The sequence below is a fragment of the Sparus aurata genome, chromosome 22 (assembly GCF_900880675.1).
Source record: "Sparus aurata chromosome 22, fSpaAur1.1, whole genome shotgun sequence".
NCBI classification, from domain to species: domain Eukaryota; kingdom Metazoa; phylum Chordata; class Actinopteri; order Spariformes; family Sparidae; genus Sparus; species Sparus aurata.
Genome location: NC_044208.1, coordinates 25142923 through 25161398, shown reverse-complemented (window position 1 = coordinate 25161398; position 18476 = coordinate 25142923). Strand labels below are relative to the sequence as shown.

Sequence of the window (18476 nt, the reverse complement as noted above, 5' to 3'; positions counted from 1 at the left end):
TGCAGCTCTGGAAGTTGAACTTGATTTTAATTAACCCCGGAGCTAAACTTGTATTGGCTCATGCCGGGATCGCTCTTGACATTTCCGACTCCGACCGCCCTCTTCGCTGCACAAGCCCAGTCAGATTTTGGGGCGGACAGAATCAAACATGTTGGAAAAAAAAATCTCGTCGGGCTTCGACTGTGAGTGAGTCGCCAGTCAGTCCGAGATCTGCGCGGAGCATCGGGCTGCACGGCGCCGCTTGCAGCCGTGCTAGTCTGAACAGATGCCCCGGCCTGTTAGTCTGGAACTACAGCTCCGTGCAGAACGAGCTGGAGAATGTTGAAAAGCTTTTTTTTCTGTGAGAGCTACAGAAGGAGAGAGACGTACTGTACATACGCATGTCTGCAGTCTTTAGTGAGTACGCCCTCAGATTCTGCCAGAACCAGCTCTCCCACTTTTAAGCCGCGTCTCTCGGCCATGTCCGAACTACAGAGCGGTGGATTCCAGTTGATTGTCTTTGTCATTTAGAGACGTAGAGAGCAGAAGTCTTGTGGATCACCATGGGACCATATTTCAGAGAAAATATGTACAGTAGTGAACGGAGAAAGACAGATATTTTTATGATCCTGTCTGAGTCGTGCCATGAGTCACACATATGATGTGTGTCAAAATAAAAGCTGAGAAAGTCAAAGTTCGTCTGTGAAAATACATAATTATAATGACCACGCGGCCGGCAGCCTCGTTAGTGACGTTGTCTCGTTAAATGCTCACCAAAACCAGTAACTTAAACATTGTAGTGCTGCTCGTGTATATTAGGGTAATTGCAGTTGTCAATATGAGCAGATTTACTGTGATTTTCACCTTTTGTTGATGTTTTTTCTGTGCTGAGGCCGCAGCCATGTTGGTGTTGGTGTTATAAATTGAGCGAGATGATGCAGCTCTGAGCGGATTCACAAAAACTATGTGTTTTTTTTTTACCGTCTTTACCGAAAACCACCTTTTTTTAAATCAAAAACATCATATGTGTGAGTCACGGTATGATCCAAACGGGACATAGAAATGTATGTGTCTCTCCGCAGTGACTACTGTACACATTTTCTTTTTAGAAGAGGTGTGACTTTGACTGATTGTTGTGTCATAAATTCAAAATGGTGGAGAGAATCAGAGATCCACCAAATGCCTTTAAAATAACGGTTAAATCCTTTTTATTCTCAGAAAATCAGGCAAAATCTACAACACGAGGTTTAGGAAACACTTAATTTTCACATCATTTTTTTTGTAGATTTAAATCATGATATAATTTACACTTGAATAGTTAAAACAGATCAGCGGTCAGATTTCAGCGGCTGAAAACACCCTTTGGCATATAACCTCCGCTGGAGAGGACAGATGTGTTTTCAGTCACAGAAAAAAAATAAAATAATAATAATAATTAACATCTTGATGAAAGTGTTTCTCACATCTAAATTAGCGGAAAGATATTTATTTTACCTGCCTGGTTTTCTAAGAATTAAAGGGTTTAACGCTCCTGAATCACACTCCTTCAAAATAAAACATTGGAAAAAGAAGTTATGCACATCTTGATATAATAGTTTGTGCATGAAAAGGTTAAGATATATATTTATAAAGATGTTTTTATTGAAGCTGATCAGTCTTTTTTCCACAATCAAATACAAATGAAAACAGTGCTTCCCGCCCCGCTCAGCAGGGAGGAGGTGTGGTAGACATTTCTCCCTCGTTCACAACTGAAACATAAAACATAAAATACAATCAAATGAGGTGTGAGGGTGTAAAGTATTGATTCAGTGTTTAGGTGGACAGCTTGATCGGGTTCACGAGGGTGTAAAGAAGGTAGTAAGACCGGGAAAGAGCCCCATATCTGTTGTCGGTGCAGGTGAACTACAGGATGATGATTAATTGAACCCTTTGCCTCTGTGATTGAGGAAGGTCCCATTTCCAGTTTTGTACAATTTGCTTCTTTCCCCAGCTGTGCCCACGACTAACATGAAGTACGTTTATTATTAAAGCTCGCACTCAGACCTTGCATGTCTCTTAACATCCAGATCCCACGGTCGGACTAGATTTGGTTTTTTGGAGGAAATAGTTAAATTAGGAACAAACAACTGCGGCATACGTGACATTTAGGCGGTCACAGAATCTGTTTTAATAATCCAAGCAGAAGCGTACGATTTACGTTTGAGCAAAAAAAAAAAGCATCTTTTTACAAACACAGTATGAATTTTGTGGAAACAATCCTCCTTATTTGCATGCTCAGCTCCTCTTTCGGGGGGAGAATTCATCAACCGATTATAGCTAATTATGGGGAGTAATGGGGCAGGGCGATCCGTTCAGTTTACAACTGGAAAAGCTGAATGGAGGAAAACGTACGATTGTGTTCGCCGTCGAGAGTTTTCCTCTTCTCTTTCCTCTGCACGTTCGGTTTTTAAATGCAGATCTTTATCGTCCACGCGTCTCGTTAGGCAGACGATAAATCTTTACGACCCTCAGCGTAAACAATATGCTGCTTTACCTTTTCCCTGCGCACCACAGTGTGTGTGTGTGTGTGTGTGTGTGTGTGTGTTTAAATGCCTTATTTAAAGACCCGATGCTTTAACGTACACATGAGCCATGGTTCTGTTGTTAATGCTGCAATTTCACAAGGAGCTCGGGGAGTGTTTTTTTTGAACAAATAGTCCCTGAGCTACGTGTTTGTTGTGAATGGAGTTTAATTGCTAAATTCTTTTCACAATGAGCTGAGGGAGTTTCGGTACGACGCACGAGTCTCCCTCTCGCTATATGATATTAAGACTCTGATTCTGCACGTTAACGCGGAAGAATCTGCTGGTTTGAAGCTTTCAGCCGTCTTGTTTATTCAGTCTTCTCCAGCTTAATATTGTGATATCGCCTTTTTGACATTTTCCTTTTCAGACGACACAATTGGCCTTAACAAGATGTGATTTCGGGCTTTTGTGCACATGAGGTGATAAGGCGATGAATGACAGGGAGCGAGCGGCAGTCTCTCCCTCGCTGCGTAAAACAAACACTCACACACACACTCACAAGCCTGTTATTATGACAGGATCTCAAACAGGCGTACAGTAGCGGGAGCTCGCCATACGATCAAATAAATTCAGTCTGATCGCAGAACCGCCCGGCTGTATTCGCACATCATTAGGCAACTTTGTGCACCGCATCAGATGTTGTTCTTTAAATGTGAACTGAAGACTTGTGCAAGATAATCAATATCTCTGTCATGCTTTGTGTTTTTCGTGCGGCGGTACTTTCCACATCACACAAGCGCTTCCAGCTTTGTCTCGTCTTAAGTCACGGCAATAAAAGAGTGAACGCTCCCGTCTTTGGTCCATAATCCACCTTCTACTACTCCATGATTGTCTTCCCTGACCGTTAATACTGTTCTCGTCAGCAGGGCCAAAACTGTGATGAGCTGATTTTGTGTGATCAGATCAGGCAAACTCTGTAAAGATGTTATGAGACGTGCAACATCTTCAGAGCTGGACCAGCTCTCTCCGGACCTAATTATAAGCTTTGTTTGCGAGTAGCGTCAGCTCCTGTCGAGATAACTGGTTGCTGTTCTGTTGATTGTGAACATTTTAGGCACACAGTGAAACTAGGGCGAAATCTAATTTCTACCACTTGTCGGTCTCTGATCCCCAGGCCCTGTGGAGAAGCATGTGATGACTCACGCAAGGCAGAAGGGTTCCCTGAAGCAGAGCGACGGCAGCGTCGAGTGGTGGGACAACTGCCCTCTTTTGCCACATGGTGGCGCCATGGGTGGCGCCTGGCCTGAGCGCACTCTACGATTCGGGAGGACCAAGAAGATGAGCGAGATCATCAAACAGAGGAAAGATCCGGCCAAGAAGATGAGTGACAAGAGAGGGAGAACGGAGAAATCGGATCAGAAGAGGAAACTCGGCAGGAGGCGCGAAAAGAAGCGTGACAGGAAGTCGTACCCTTTGCGAGGGAGGGGTGGGGTTTCAGACGGGGAGGGGCTCAGCTGTCACGTCCTCCTCACCCGATTGGAAGAAAGCATCCGCGAGCAGGAGAGTTCTGACGAGAGGAAGCGAAAGGATGCACGCCGACATTCATCCGGCAAGCCCAAACCTAAAAAAGGGAAAGGCAGCGAAAGAAAAGACAAGAAGACGTTAGCAAAAACCAAATCAAAGTCAAACAGTCCGAGTCACGGCAAGTGTATTTTCGATGCACAGCCTCGCAAGCGCAGACTGGCCTCTCTCAATGCTGAGGCGGTGAACAGTCTACTGCTTGAAAGAGCTACTGACCCCCAGCCGGCAGCCAAGCAGGCCAGAAGACAGGAAGAGCCCACGAATGGAGGGGTATGCCTGGATGCAGATCCAACCAGGAGTGGCGTCCCTGGAGGTCTGAAGGCTTCGCGGAGAAAGACCACTAAAGCCTCCACGTCTCGCAAACTTGAACAGTGCCAAAGCTCTAAGCAGGCCAAGAAGGCCAAAGCCAACCGAGAGGAGAGCGGCTGGATGAGTCAGGAGAGTCTGCACGCCCCCGCCCCCAGGAGGTTGGCTGGACTCAACGCTGCAGCCCTGCTGAAGTTAACCAGCTCCTCTGCTACCAGCAAACAGAGAGTAAAGGCTGCTCCCACTGCTACCGTCACGTCAGACTGCAAGGCTCCCGATGCCGTCTCGACCCCGAAACAGCATTCCAGAGTCAAACACAAGGGGCGCCCGCAAGAGCAGAAGGGGAAGAAGGTCCCGGCCCTGCACAGCGGCTGCACCACCTGCAAGAATAAGGCGGACTTTGAGCCCAAAGTGGAGTGGGAGACCGGCAGCTGCACCCATCGACTGACCAAACCCGGCTACCAGTCCCGCTCAATGCTAGCGTACCCGTTGAAGCAAGTGAAGGAAGAGCAGATGGAGACCGAACTGAGCCCGTACTACTGCTGCCCCCCCGAGGGCTCAGTGGAATACTGCCACCGCTTGGCCTTCTTCCTGGGCCAGCAGCCCTACGGAGAGTCGGACGATCAGCCGCTGAACTCGGCCATGCCCCCTGTGAAGCGCGAGTGCCTCGTAACCTCACCGTCCCTGACGCATTCCCACCCGCACACGGCCCTGACCCTCAGCCCCCACCCCTGCCTCTGCACCGCCGACCACTGCTTCTCCAGCTACTACGTTCACATCGCCCACCCGACACACACTGGAACGACGTCGTCGAGCCTGACCTCGCGGCCTCTGAACTTTGCGCCCTCCAGTTTATGCCCCAGTCGGGTGACGGGCTCCACCAAGCTGCTGGGTCCGCGGATGTCCCACGCCTCGGGGCTGGCCCACCCCGCCTACTGCAACTCGGTGGCCTCGCCCTGCTACGGTGACAACTGCGGGATCGGCGGCTACACGTACAGAGCGATGCCTCCCGTCAACAGCAGGGGTTGTTCCTTCAGCACAGGATGCACTGGATGCACACACAGCATCAAAACAGGTGAGTGGAAAGCGGAGAGAGCTGATCATTGATTTGAAATCCATACAGTGACTGAAGGAAGCAAGTAAATTGAATAGATAGTTAATCTCACGTTCATCTGGACTCTCTGAACAACCACGTTCAGCTCTTTTAATAAGATCCACAGCAAGGTGAGTATTCGTCCTCACTCATTACGAGTTCATTTTCACGTCCTGGCTTTGATTCGCTCATCTTAAGATCTCTTTGTTTTTTTATTATGAAAGAACCCATTATCCCGACGTTACACTTAGATCAGGTTATCACGTACAGAACTGAAGAGCCCTTTGTTGTTAAATGTGAGCCTCAAGCCAGTTTTGTGCCCGAACAAGTGTGAACATTTCTGTTTGTTGTTGTCTTCATTTGTCGGTATGAGCTTTGAAAGTGTCCGCAGCCCGAGGCTTCGGTCTTAGATGCTTCTTGATAAGGAGCTCGGGGCTCTCGTGTAATATCTTCCAGAACAATTGGGTTTGTACAGTTTAACTGATTAATGAGATAAAAGAAGCAGGTTGTTTTTCAGCTCATTTAAAGGGGAACAGTGTTGTTTTTTTTTCCATTTTAAGGTATTTATGTAACTTTCGTTGAACAGCAGCAACTGAACCGACAACTTAAAGGATAAGTTTGCCCCAAAAAATGTATATTCAGACATTGTCTATTCGCCTTAAGAGGACGGAAAGTCGAGTAAAGTTTTGTTATCCACAAAACGGCATTGCAGCTACTTGCATAAACAGCTGAAGTAGATGAAGAATAATAAAATCGCTCCATACAGCTCCTCCTGCTGTAATCAAAGTCTCTGGAAACCTTGAGATCCCATATCGACTTGAAGAGACATTATTTACACCCTGGATGTGTAGTCGAGGTTGTGCATAATATTCAGACGGGGTGCGTGCTAACACTTTCAGCCCAGCAGCTGCAGGGAAGATTTAGGCTTTAAAAAGGGTGTAAATAACATCTCCACAAATCAATTTCGGATCTTAGGTTTTCCGGACACTCGGATTAAATATGGAGCCATTTTATTTTGGTTTATTTTCTTCAGTTGTCTGCATCAATTTCAGTTGTTTAGGAGAATATTGCAACTGTTTTGCTGCGAAGCTCTGGAAATGTTTTGTGGATTATGAAACTTCCCCTGACTTTCCATTGGCATGGTGGTGAGTGGCTGATGAGTGAATTTTCTTTTTTTGGGTGAAGTTAGCCTCTGGAGTTTGCTCACCCTCAGTGTGCTGAACTGATCTAAAGTTAATTTTATTGCTTGTGAATTCAGCGTTTCACCTGAAAAAGGAAGGATGTGTTATTCTATCTGTTAAAAACTTTGACGTCTCGTTATAAACGCGATCTTTTTTGCTTTCTTGATGTTTTTATTTCATTGTCTCACGTTCACTCTTTCCGTCTCCAGAGGGTTACTCCTCCCCTCAGGGTGACCACAGCCCCTCCCTCCTGGTTCCCCCCTCCCTGCCCATGTCCAGCTGCCCTCTATCCAGCGTGCCCACCTCCACCCAGACCAAACCCCACCTGCTGACCCCCTTGTCGGGGCGAGACCAGCCCCAGGCCAGGTTAAAGCTGGCCAGAGAATGCCCACAGAGCACCAAGCCCTCCAACGGCTCCCTGTCCATGGGCCGCACGCGGCTGAACCAGAAACAGCCGTCGCCCTTGCCAAGCCTCAGCAGCACCAAACAAAAGAGAGTCAGCCGCCGACGTGCCACCAACGGCTGGCGGCCTGTTGGAGTGCCTACAGAGAGGGAGGTCTTCATTGCGGTAGGTTTATTTGTGAGTGCGGTGAAGATGAGCCGGAGATTATAGAGCTTGTTGTTTCTCTTGTGAGACTTTGTCTGCTGTGTTCCACGACCTGCTCATATTCTGCTCGCAGCGTCCGTGCAGCTGCCTGGCAGAAAGAAAAAAAGAAAAAAAAAAAAAAAACACCAGCTCTTGGGGAGAGAAGATAATTGTGTTTTGACCACACAGCTTCGTGTGACAGATTCCTTTTTGTCTTCATAATGAGAATTATATCTGTCCGTGTGGGCGTGTGTGCCTGCATGTGTATCCGTCTGTCTCAGGGAGAGGATGAGACGGCCCTGCGGCGCTGTTATGAAGGAGTGGAGAGGGACGGTGAAGTGATACATGTCAGAGACACTGTGCTGCTACGATCCGGCCCCAGGAAGAAATCCCTCCCGTATGTTGCCAAGATATCATCGCTGTGGGAGGACCCCAAGACAGGTGAGGGAGAGGAGGGAGGGAGGGGGAGGTCACGAGTAGATACGGCGGTTTGTGCGTATGCATGCGTGGATGGAGGGAAAGGACATATGGCCGAGATGTTTTACTTGTGTGTGTGTGTGCGTGTCTCAATTTGCCTCCTCAGGAGAGCTGATGATGAGTCTGTTCTGGTACTACCGACCCGAGCACACCCAGGGAGGTCGGGATCCCAGCGCACACTGTGAGGTGAGGCGCCCGTGATTTAATGTTGCCGGCTGGTTAAATGGCAGCGTCGCAGGAGAAACAGTTACAGCACGCTGAAAGAAACTGCGTGTGTCCCATTTAAAAACACAAATAACTGAGAAACATGAAAGTGTGACTGATGAGATCTTGACATTCAGTGATTATTTTAATTAACTTCCAATTATTTAATAAATGCCAGCCATTTTTGTATGGAGGCCCAAAGTGGTGATCATATGAACGAATACAGACAGAATATATATAATATTTCGATGAAATTGTGAGATTATTCACATCCATCCTGCTTTTTTTCAGAATAAATATTTTATTGATTGTTTTTCATTTCATACTGACATTTTATCTTTGTCAGCCAAGCCAAAGTGAAAAAACGGGCGCGTATTTGCGTCGTATTGTTCTTACGTTTAGTGGATCGTAACATGTCTGTGTTTAAAATGATCTGCAGATTGAAGATGATGCCATACTTTTATATTGCTGTCAGTTTTTGAGCCACAACAAAAGGCCAACATGTTGCCTGAAATGCTTTTTGCTTTGTCGTAACACATATCACCAAATGAGACATTACGATTTGGCTCTTAAGGACTCTCATCAATGTTTATTTGAATTCACAACAAAACAGCTCTCAAGGTGCTTTAACATTTGGCCCAGATTGATCCAAAAATGAGATTACAAACCGAAGTTGTTGATCGACTGTCCGGTTAAGAGGAGTCATCAGACAGTGGTGATATAAAAAAAAGAGCCATTACTTAAATAGTTTTTTGTTTTCCAGAGTTCCTGGAGCACAGAGTCCTAAATGTGCACCAGCAGAGATAATATGTGCTTTTATTGTGAAAAGAAGCAGGATGTTAACCCATTTGAATGACTGTTTCTTGCATTATTCCACATTTCATGGTTCAATTATATGTTTTGATACATGATTACATACTTCATAATGTAATTCATGTATTTGATGTTGAACACTTTGGGCTTCCGTAGGCTTTTTACAGAAAATACTGGGATTTAACATTTTACCCCGACACATAGTGAGTGTACAGTAGCTGTACAGTACATGCAGGTACTTGGAGTCATCAGGTGAATAAGACTCAACATTTATTCTGGCAACTTTTATATAATGTTCTCGAAACAATTCAAAATTGTGCTCGTAAAGATTAAAAGACGTGTTTGAATATGGGAGGAAAGATTAATTCTTTAAATCCGGAGAAGTTTTGTCATTTGCATTACCTGGATTTCAAACGTATCTGCGCGCTACGATAGAAACGATGTCATTATCAGTTACGGTGTTGCATAATGCGCAGGGAGGAGGTGAGCGGCGGTGCTGCTGGAGTCGTTATTATGCGTCTGTCAGCAGCCCAGACGCCGCCGAGCGCCGGTTGGTTCTTTAGCGTAACCACAACAGCAGAAATGAGGATATCTCCGCCACCTCAGTTCTCGCACAAAGACTCGGAGAAGAGAGCAATTTGACTCAGAAAACACTGCTCAAGTTTTTCTCCTCACAATGGATGTCTAGCGTCTGTCGAGCAGAGGTGTAGCGCAGAAACACGGAGGCACGAATCCTGTTGCACATGAACAATTACGCCGCTCGCGGTTGAAAAGTGTTGTCATTTCTACAGCCTTCAGCCGACACAATGGGACACACTTGTGCCGATGTGACATTGTACACCCACTGTGGTTTCAGAATGAGATTTTCGCCTCTCGGCATCAGGATGAAAATAGTGTTGCCTGCATAGAAGACAGATGCTACGTTCTCCCACTAGCCCAGTACTGTAGGTAAGTACACACTCACACACACACACACACAGATAGAAATACACCTCAGCGATGGTCGTTAGCTGGGAGTGTTTTCAAAAGGTTTGGAGTCGTTCCTTTTAATTAACACCTCAGATATGTGGAAGCCTGTTTTTCTGACTTTCCCGTCGCACGGCGGTGACACTGCAGCTGTTAATGAATTCTTTGGAGCACCAGGCCATGAACATTTGCTTAGACATAATTAGCGACTATCTGTTTCGTGTTCGCCTGCTTGTTATTCCCACTTAAAGGTGCAGGAGCATGAAGATATATTTGATTTGTGCCTAATAGAAAACACGGATTTTTGTTTTCTTTTCCCCCTGTGTGTGTGTGTGTGTGTTTCTGGGTAGATTTTGTGCCTTGGTGAAGCGGCGTGCCGAAGGCGCCTCACCTGGCAGCGCCAGCATGGTGCCCTGCCGCCCCGACTTCGCCCCTCCCTCCCACCGCTGTGTGCCCACGGACGTCGACCCCGAGCTGGTGTACCTCTGTCGGCACGTCTACGACTTCCGCTACGGACGCATCCTGAAGAACCTGCAGTAGAGGGTAGAGGGGGTGTCATCGTACCCATGAATTAATCATAACGTGGCTCCCCCTTCCTACACAGAGGACGAGGGGTTGCTCAAGGACTGAACACCCCTGTCTTTTCCTGCTGATGACGCTCCCGATCAGAAGGGAAGGAGGATGATGGGGCGGGGCTGGAATTTCAAGCAAAAAGTGTTTGTGACACATTATGAAGCACAGATCCCTTTAGTTGACTACGGAGGGGCGACAGATGAATCCATCTCAGTCAGAGCACCAGAGTTCATCCATCAGCTCGGGAGTGTTCAGCCTCCGCACCGCTCTGAGGTGACGTGGAGGCTTGTGTGCTCCCCCTTTTTCGCCTGCCGGGAATGCCGAACACCAGACTGAAGCGGGCTCCTGTCAGGGCCGCGTTTCTCCCCCTCAAAGCATCTTAGCACAACAATCATGTTTGTTTCATTTGTAAGCCAGTGGCTCAGGAACGGTCCGGCGCTAAGGTGCTTTCCCGGGGAACACAAGCGACCGCGCTGTCAGCTCGATGTTAACGGTGTTCAACCAGCCGGGGTGACGGAGCAGCTAATGGAGGGTGTCGTCTTATTCCTCCTGATTTGAGTTCGTCTCACTCGGGCGTGTGTGTGTGTGTGTGTGTGCGTGGAACAGAGAGTGGGAGAGCGAGTGTGGATAAATGGATAAATGTGGGTACGTGTGATGGGTTTTTTTTTTTTAGGAGGCTTTCAGGCAATCAAACCAAACAAGCAGCTTTAGAGGAAGCAGAGCTCTCTCTCTCTGTCTCTGTCCCCCCACGTCCTCCCTCCGGACACTGACAGATACATGTTCATCTCGCGTGACGCTCAGCGCAAACTAAAATACTGCACCTGAAGAAGAAGAAGAAGGGTGGGGGTGTTTGTATAGATCTGTCTCTACCACACTTGACTCCAGAGCGGGGCCTCTTTAACGTCGGGGTCAGGACACTAAAAATGGCTCCTTCATTAGTGAAAACACACGTGACAGAAGTCCCGGCGGAGATCCAAACTTACTGTCGGCTCAGCTACAGTCCCGGCTTGAAGCCGGATCCGATGTAGAGAGCCTTTACTGAGACTCTCCTGAGCCCTGTGAAGGCTCATCGTATCGAGGGGCCATCGCTTATTGTTTTTTTTTGTTTGCTTTTTCCTTTTCACCTCGGCTGTTCCCTGTGACTTGCCTTACGACTTGCAGGCAGAGCTTTAGGCAGCTTGTCTCAAACACACACAACAGGAAGGCGGCAGCGAGGGCGCGCTGTAGTCCCAGATTGAATGATTGACGCGATCAATGCACAATACGCTGGTGTAGGGCTGCAACCCACGATTGTTTTCATCATCAATGAAGCGTCTTGTCCGTTAAAAATGCACAGAATAGTGAAAAAATGACACAAGACAACGTGTTCAGTTCTCCTGTTTTGTCAGTTTACTGTCATGTGTGACAAATTTAAACAGGAAGTGACTCTAATCATTATCTGATCATCTAAATTCCCTTCGTTTTAATTTTCAGTTAATCCGCCAAAAAGGGAAATCCAGGTGTTTTTCAAACCTTGGCTCTTTATTTACACGTTTTTGTGTGTAAATCCCAACTTAATGAATCGTTTGGCGCAGGTCCAGTAGATCGCCTCAGCTGGCAGCTGCAGTGACTGCAGTGTAATAATTGGGGCACCTGTGACCGTCACATGCTAAAATTGTTATTCGACAACATTGCGGGTGCTTTTCCTGCAGAGACGGACCTTTTTCTTCAAGCGTAAGATCTTCTTTTGTAACCAGAAACAGAAGTCTTGTTCAGGGACTAGTCTGAGGTGAGCTGCTGCAGGAAGACAAAGGTGGAAACACGAGTCACAGGTGGCGAGATTACAGCAAGAATTCATTTCTGAAGGGTGGAACTGATTTTTTTACAATCTAGACGAGACGACAGCAGAAACAACTGTCTACTAATTTCAGACTTCTCTGTTTTAAACTGCCTCTGAAAGGTCTGTCTCTGTAGGAATCGTGTCTGTAATGTTGCCAGCCACTTAAGGATAACAACCTCAGCCTGTCAGTGGCAAAAACAAGCACTTAAAGTGGACGTATATATATATCTCCGACGGTTTGAGTTGGATTACATTGCAGTCACAGCAGCAGTTGTCGCGGCTGCCAGCCGAGGCAAACGGACACCAAAGCTTTTGTTACGTAGAATCATTTACGCACCAGAACATGTAAATTTAGGGACCCGGGGGTTGAAAAAAATACCAGCATCTCCCTCCGATTCCAGTCCTGGCTGCAGCTCCACGCCGGTCACAAACACAGAGCGCCTCTCGAATGTCGTCCGTCTGTTGCTCTCCAGCTGCTCGCGTTGTGTCCCGAAGCATCACAATGTCCGTTTCTGATTCTACATCCTGAAGATTCCCTCCTCCTCCTCCTCCTCCTCCTGCACCTCCCCCCCTCTGAAGATAAACCAAAGGATGTCACACAACCCAGACTCCCCCCGTCTCCTCCCCTCGCTCCTCAGCTCCTCTGCCCACCTTCGCTTATTATATTGCACTAATCCATTCCTTAATTACAACGGACGTGTTTTTTTCTTTGTTTCTTTTTGGTTCCAGCTTCTTAAGATCTCACAGGGGGGGGGGGGGACATGCTGTATGTCACTTATGAGTGTGTGTGCATGTGTGTGTGTGTGTTTTGTATAGAAGGATGCCATGGCTGCTTTTGTCTGTATATTTCTATTCTTTCACCGGTAGAGGAGTCGGCCAGCGAGTTTCTTTCTCATCATGATGCACAACCTGTTGAATCCCATGGAATATATACAGTATATATATATATGTATTACTAGAGTCATTCCATTTGACTGCTCAATCAGCTCAGCTCTGACATACTTATATAAATATACAGTATATATATATATATATATATGTATGTATCCACACTGTTAATGTGATTAGAGTTCAGAGAGGCTTCTGGACGGAGGCCTGACGCGCTGTGCGGACGTAACGTAGCACCGTGTTAGTGTTGGTGTGTTCGGATGAAACGTGGGCTCGGGGGGCGGGACGGTGTTTGATACGTAACCGAGTCGCGGTGGCTCATTCATTGCCTTTTAACCTGCAAGTGTTGTACTGTCACTCAGCAGTAGTGTCGGAGTGTGTGTACCTTTTTCTTTTTTCTTTTCTTTTTTTTTTTTGGGAAACATAAAGAGTACCCGATCGCTTTCCCCCTCCCCCACCACGCAGCAAATGCCCCCCAAACATTGGATGAGAAGTTTTTTCGACACCCTAAAAAAACAAAAAAGCCATCTTTAACTTTTTTCTCTATTAACCCAAAACAAAAACAAACTAAAAAAAAAACCCGATCACTGGGTTTTAATTCTTTCTATTAACGCCCTGATTCTATTCTTCATAGAGGTAATATATATATTCTCCTACTTTAACAATTTCTCCTTAGTAAGAATATTTTATTATGTCAGTTTCCTAAGATGGCATATGCAATATATTTTTAAGCCTACTATTTTTGAAAACGAGTCGAGAAAAAAAGAATATGCATTATTTTATTAATTTAATTTCAAAATTTAACTTTAAAAAACGATCACAGCGTTAATTGAGATTTGACCAAATGGAAGAAAGAGAGAAAGAAAAGAAGGAGAATGAAGGGAGTCGATCGCCGTCGCGCGACCTCGGAGGTCGTGTGCGTCCGGCGGCGGTGAGAATCTCCCCCTCCTCGCCATTTTTCTGATGAAGTGTACATATCTGAACCCAGGAAGCACCGGGCACTCTTTAAAAACAAGCAGACAGCCAATGCACAGTGTAGTATTTTTGCAAGATCTGTAATAATTATATTTAAAGTAAGAAAAAAAATAAATATTTAAATGGAGTAAAAACGATACGATATATTAAGATTTCAATTTAACTTATTTGGAAAATGCTGTGTCTAATTGATTAACTGTATCCTGTTTCTTTGTGCTCCAGGATAGAAGTGGTTTTCTGTTTTTATTTGTAACTTATGAGTTTAGAAATTTGAAAATGATGGCGTGGCTGTTGTTGACAGAGATGTAAAAAATGTTGTTTTTAGTTTGTATGGTTTTAGTTTTAGTCGGGGGGTGGAGACCAGACCAAAGCACTCCCTGGCGGACGGTGGTGGGAGCAGAAGTGGGATCACAGACGCAGATTTGATTCCACTTTGAGGTAATTCAGAACTCAAATCTGACCCGAGACCTGTGGAGAGAGACGACTTCTGGCTCTCCCGCCTAACCCGACCGACCTTAAGCGTGACGTTTGGGAGAATGCCGTGGTCACCTGAGCTCTTATTGATTCGTCCTATCAGGGGAGAGACAAGGACGGTACACCTGAGACGGGACGCGACGTCCTCTGGGCTCGAGAAGATCCCCTCAGGTGCTGATCTGAGACCAGTCTCCCTCCTCTAAATTTAGCCAGATATTCTAAAGGGTTCGCAGAAGGAGTCTGGAACTAGGGACTGTGTGAAAATTACTAGGGAGGTGCAAAAAGGAGGTTAGAGCAGGAGGGTGTTTTAACATTTCTCACCCAAGAATTACATATTTTTTCTTCAATTCTAGTGCAAACATATGACTTCTTAAAGCTGCACTATGTAGAAATTGTACTTAAAGAGACAGATCTTCATTGACTGATTGTTGATTTAGTTTGTTTAGGCATTAAAAAAAACCTCTTTTTTGTTGTCAGGGCTGAATAAACAAACTGACCTTAAAGGCCAACACAGTTTCATATTGTTTTACTTTGTTTACACGTGGCGGACCCTGCCACCTTTCTAGCTTCAAACAGTGTTCTGAAGAGCTTATTTCCGTCTGAGAACAGCTTGTTTATGCACTTATGGATTGTTTTTATTTTTTTTTATGTTACCTCATTAATATTGTGAGTTTGAATTTACACTCCAAAACTACATAATGTCCCTTTAAGTGTATCAGCAACTAAAGAGCTGCCACCATGATATTGATTTTTTTTTTTTTTTCCGTCAGGGTCCAAAGAAGATAATTATGTTAAATGATGTGGGGGGCTTTTTTAAAACTCTTTTTATAATAAATATATAATCTAATAAAAGAAGATGTGAGATTTTTGTCCCTCTGCTGCCCCTAATCATTTTCACACAGTCCCTCAGTGACTTCATTAAGACTTACATGGTTTCTCCAGCAGGCCGAGAGGAGTTTTAATGCATTAATAAGCAGATCAAATTGAGGATTTGCTGAAACAGCTTCTCCCACCATCCAAATCAGCTGGCCACCGTTTGCCTTTCTCCCAGATGTGCATTGACCTTGTTCGTCCCCTAGAGGGCAGGAATCCTGTGTGTGCAGAAGAACTGGCTCACGGCCACATCCTCCTCCTCCTCCTCCTCCTCCTCCTCCTCCATGTTTTCTCTTGCATCCTCATCTTTCTGGCTACTGGAGAGTGATGCAGGAACTTTTTTTTTCTGGAGGAGGAGATAGAAGAAAAGCTGAGTCAGGGGAAGTGGCCGTGAGTCATCCTCTTCCCGAGCGCTGGCCCGGCCCTGCGGAGAAAAAAACAAAAAAAAAGCATGGACTAGATTGTATGTTATTATTCATGTGACTTAATTTTCCTCGCTGCTTTTTTCTTTTTTGCATGGCGTGCATCCGCTGTTGCCATGACAACAGGGCCGGGCCAGCGCTCCGGGTGGGGGCGCGAGTGGAGATCGCTCAAAAACCACTGAGCGACCTCCGCTGATGTCACACAGGAAGTGTGTGTGTTCACTCCATGAGTCAACAAAACAAAAGCACCCGACCAACCCATGAGATTCTGCTTTCTGTGTGGTCCGTATCGATGCTTATTGTCAACATATATTTTGATATATTTGGGGGATGTACGGTAAAAAAAAAAAAACAACAAAATAAAATGGAAAAAAAAAAAAAAGTCTAGATATTTTTGGAGTAGAGAAGCAACGTGTGTATCGCATTAATGTCACTTTGTCACGCTCTCTGAAAGTCTCTCTGATTTTTTTGGAAGAATTATATAACGATCCCTACTGATTTAATGTTCCATTGAAAGAATATTTATAAATTTTAAGTCCTTTGTGAAAAAAAAAAAAAAACCTCTGCGTGTGGCTCTTTATTTCTCACATTTAACTCCGGCACAAACATTCCTTTTTATATCCTGTCTGACATTTATAACCCTGCATGAAAAAAGCTCTTCTTTCTCTACGTGATGTGAAGACAGTCTGTTGCTGGGTCTCAATTCAGGGTCTGCATCCTTCGAAGGCCGAATTCAAAGGACAATTACGTCACTACGTTGTGCGAAGGCTGTCCCAATTTGAAGGCTCCTCCAAATGCAGCCCTCCTCCTTTACAATCCTTCGTGGCCTCACGTATCCCAAGATTTTTTGCGTGCCCGAAAAAGAAGAAAGAAAGAGAGAAATGGCGACATCGCGTGGTGTAGATCGTCGCTTTTGCGGACCTGGGCGGCAGAAATTGTGACGTAAGGGTAAAACATCTGATGACGCAACCAGGAAGTGCTCCAAAGGCTAGACCGTCCCATTTAACAACGGCTGACGCGGTTAACAAGGTCTCTCCGAAAGACTCGCCCTCGAAGACCGCAAAGGCCGAGTCCTTCGAAGGATGCAGACCCTGAACCGAGACACAGTCTGTGATGTTCCTCCAGCTAGCTGTCGTGCTCTGCCGTCTCCACAGGAGGTCAGTAACGAGACGGCGTGCCTCAGGTCAGGGTCACACCTTCTTTTGACCTTTCTCATGTAGACACACAGCAGCACATGGTCGTCCGGTCATCTGTTGATTTTAATGCAGCGGTTCGTCTCGCATGTTTCCCTCCTTCCGCATGTCCTCTGTCGGCACGGTCATTATCTGTCTTTGGCTCTTTATCCCTGTTCAGGCCTCTGAGCATTAAGAATGTCCCGCACACACACACACACACACACACTACAGGGCCTTAGTGTGTGTTACACAGGGATAACAGCAGCCAGCGCAGACGATTAGTGTCTTATAATGATATAACTAGCTCCACACTTTGACCTCAGAGGCCTCTCCGGTGCGCCCGTGTGCTGCAAGACTATCGGCTGGTGGTTGTGGAAGACCAGCGTAAGGTTTGCTGATGCGATGATGCTGACCTTTGTTTCACGAATGCTCAACTTCTTTGACAACGAGTTGCTTTCTGTGGCTCGGGGGGGACATGAACTCTTCTTGGCCTCTGAAGTGGAACCACCGCGTATAACAACTTAGGTTAAAAATCATCAGATCGAAGCAGTTTACAGCCACTTATATTCACAAACCATATAAGAATAACGACTTAAAAATAGTTGTGATCGAGCATCTTTGTTCTAAATGTCATTTATCGTAGACAAGCATCACAAAAGAACGTACTGGAGAATACATGTCTGACTTATTCAGTGAAGAGCCACGTTAATACTTATCGGAGAGATGAGAGATGAACAGAGAGAGAGAGAGAGAGAGCACTTTGTTGACAACAACGGAAAATTGCAGCTTTATTATCGCACTTGAACGAGAAATCAAACAATATAAAGGACTCTCAACGAGGTAGAGAAGAAAATGAGAAATAAAGAGCTAAATCAAAGACAAGGACACTTAGAATATCTGTACAAGGTCAGTATGATGTATATTGTCTTGTTTTGTATTAGTGAATATCGAGTCTAAGAGTTTGTACAGGTGCGTTATATTCAGGGTTTTCAGGTACGCTCACTTCTTTGTCCTGTTGTTTTGTTTTTTGTTGTTCATTATCTGAATCTTATTTTCCTCCAGAACTAGACGACACACTGCGTCCTGTCATGTCTGTATCAACAACAGCAACATTAAGCACAGTGGAAGCATCGTAAAGTGAATTACTGCTGGTTTTTTATTTAATTCTGGAGGAAATCAGCAGTGAGGGGAGACTTTGTTGATCTTTATTGATGGTGACTGAACGCAGATACAATGAAAACAAGACAACAATAGAAACATAAAGTGGAACTAGTAACACATAGAAACATGTATAAAGTGATTCAGGACTAACACCGCGACCAGTATCAGTATTACTTCCTGTTATGTCTGTAGCGTCGGGGACCATTCGATACCGATACTGATATTGGTACCGGCGCCGAACTTTCGCAACATGCACTCATAGATAAACACATTACAGGAAATACTGGTATCGGTATCAGTACGACAGATACTACCAATACTTGGTACCAGTATCGGTATTTAAAGATTTATCCATCCCTACCTGTGTGTCTCTGTTTCTCTCACAGGCTTTGTGATTGGGTCACGCAAGTAGGATACAAAATAAGT

General features: G+C 45.5%; 1 protein-coding gene across 5 annotated transcripts in view; it reads left to right on the top strand.

The window, feature by feature from the left end:
• Window positions 1-13376, top strand: part of LOC115574599 (bromo adjacent homology domain-containing 1 protein) — a 31677-nt gene extending 18301 nt beyond the window's left edge. For all 5 annotated transcript variants that reach the window (XM_030406236.1, XM_030406238.1, XM_030406239.1 and 2 more), the window contains exons 2-7: window positions 3658-5445; window positions 6854-7212; window positions 7512-7671; window positions 7814-7893; window positions 9581-9672; window positions 10041-13376. In XM_030406236.1, the coding sequence (XP_030262096.1) occupies window positions 3678-5445; window positions 6854-7212; window positions 7512-7671; window positions 7814-7893; window positions 9581-9672; window positions 10041-10230 (2649 nt within the window). In that variant the 5' untranslated portion in view covers window positions 3658-3677 and the 3' untranslated portion in view covers window positions 10231-13376. The remainder of the gene's footprint in view (window positions 1-3657; window positions 5446-6853; window positions 7213-7511; window positions 7672-7813; window positions 7894-9580; window positions 9673-10040) is intronic.
• Window positions 13377-18476: the final 5100 nt, after the last annotated feature.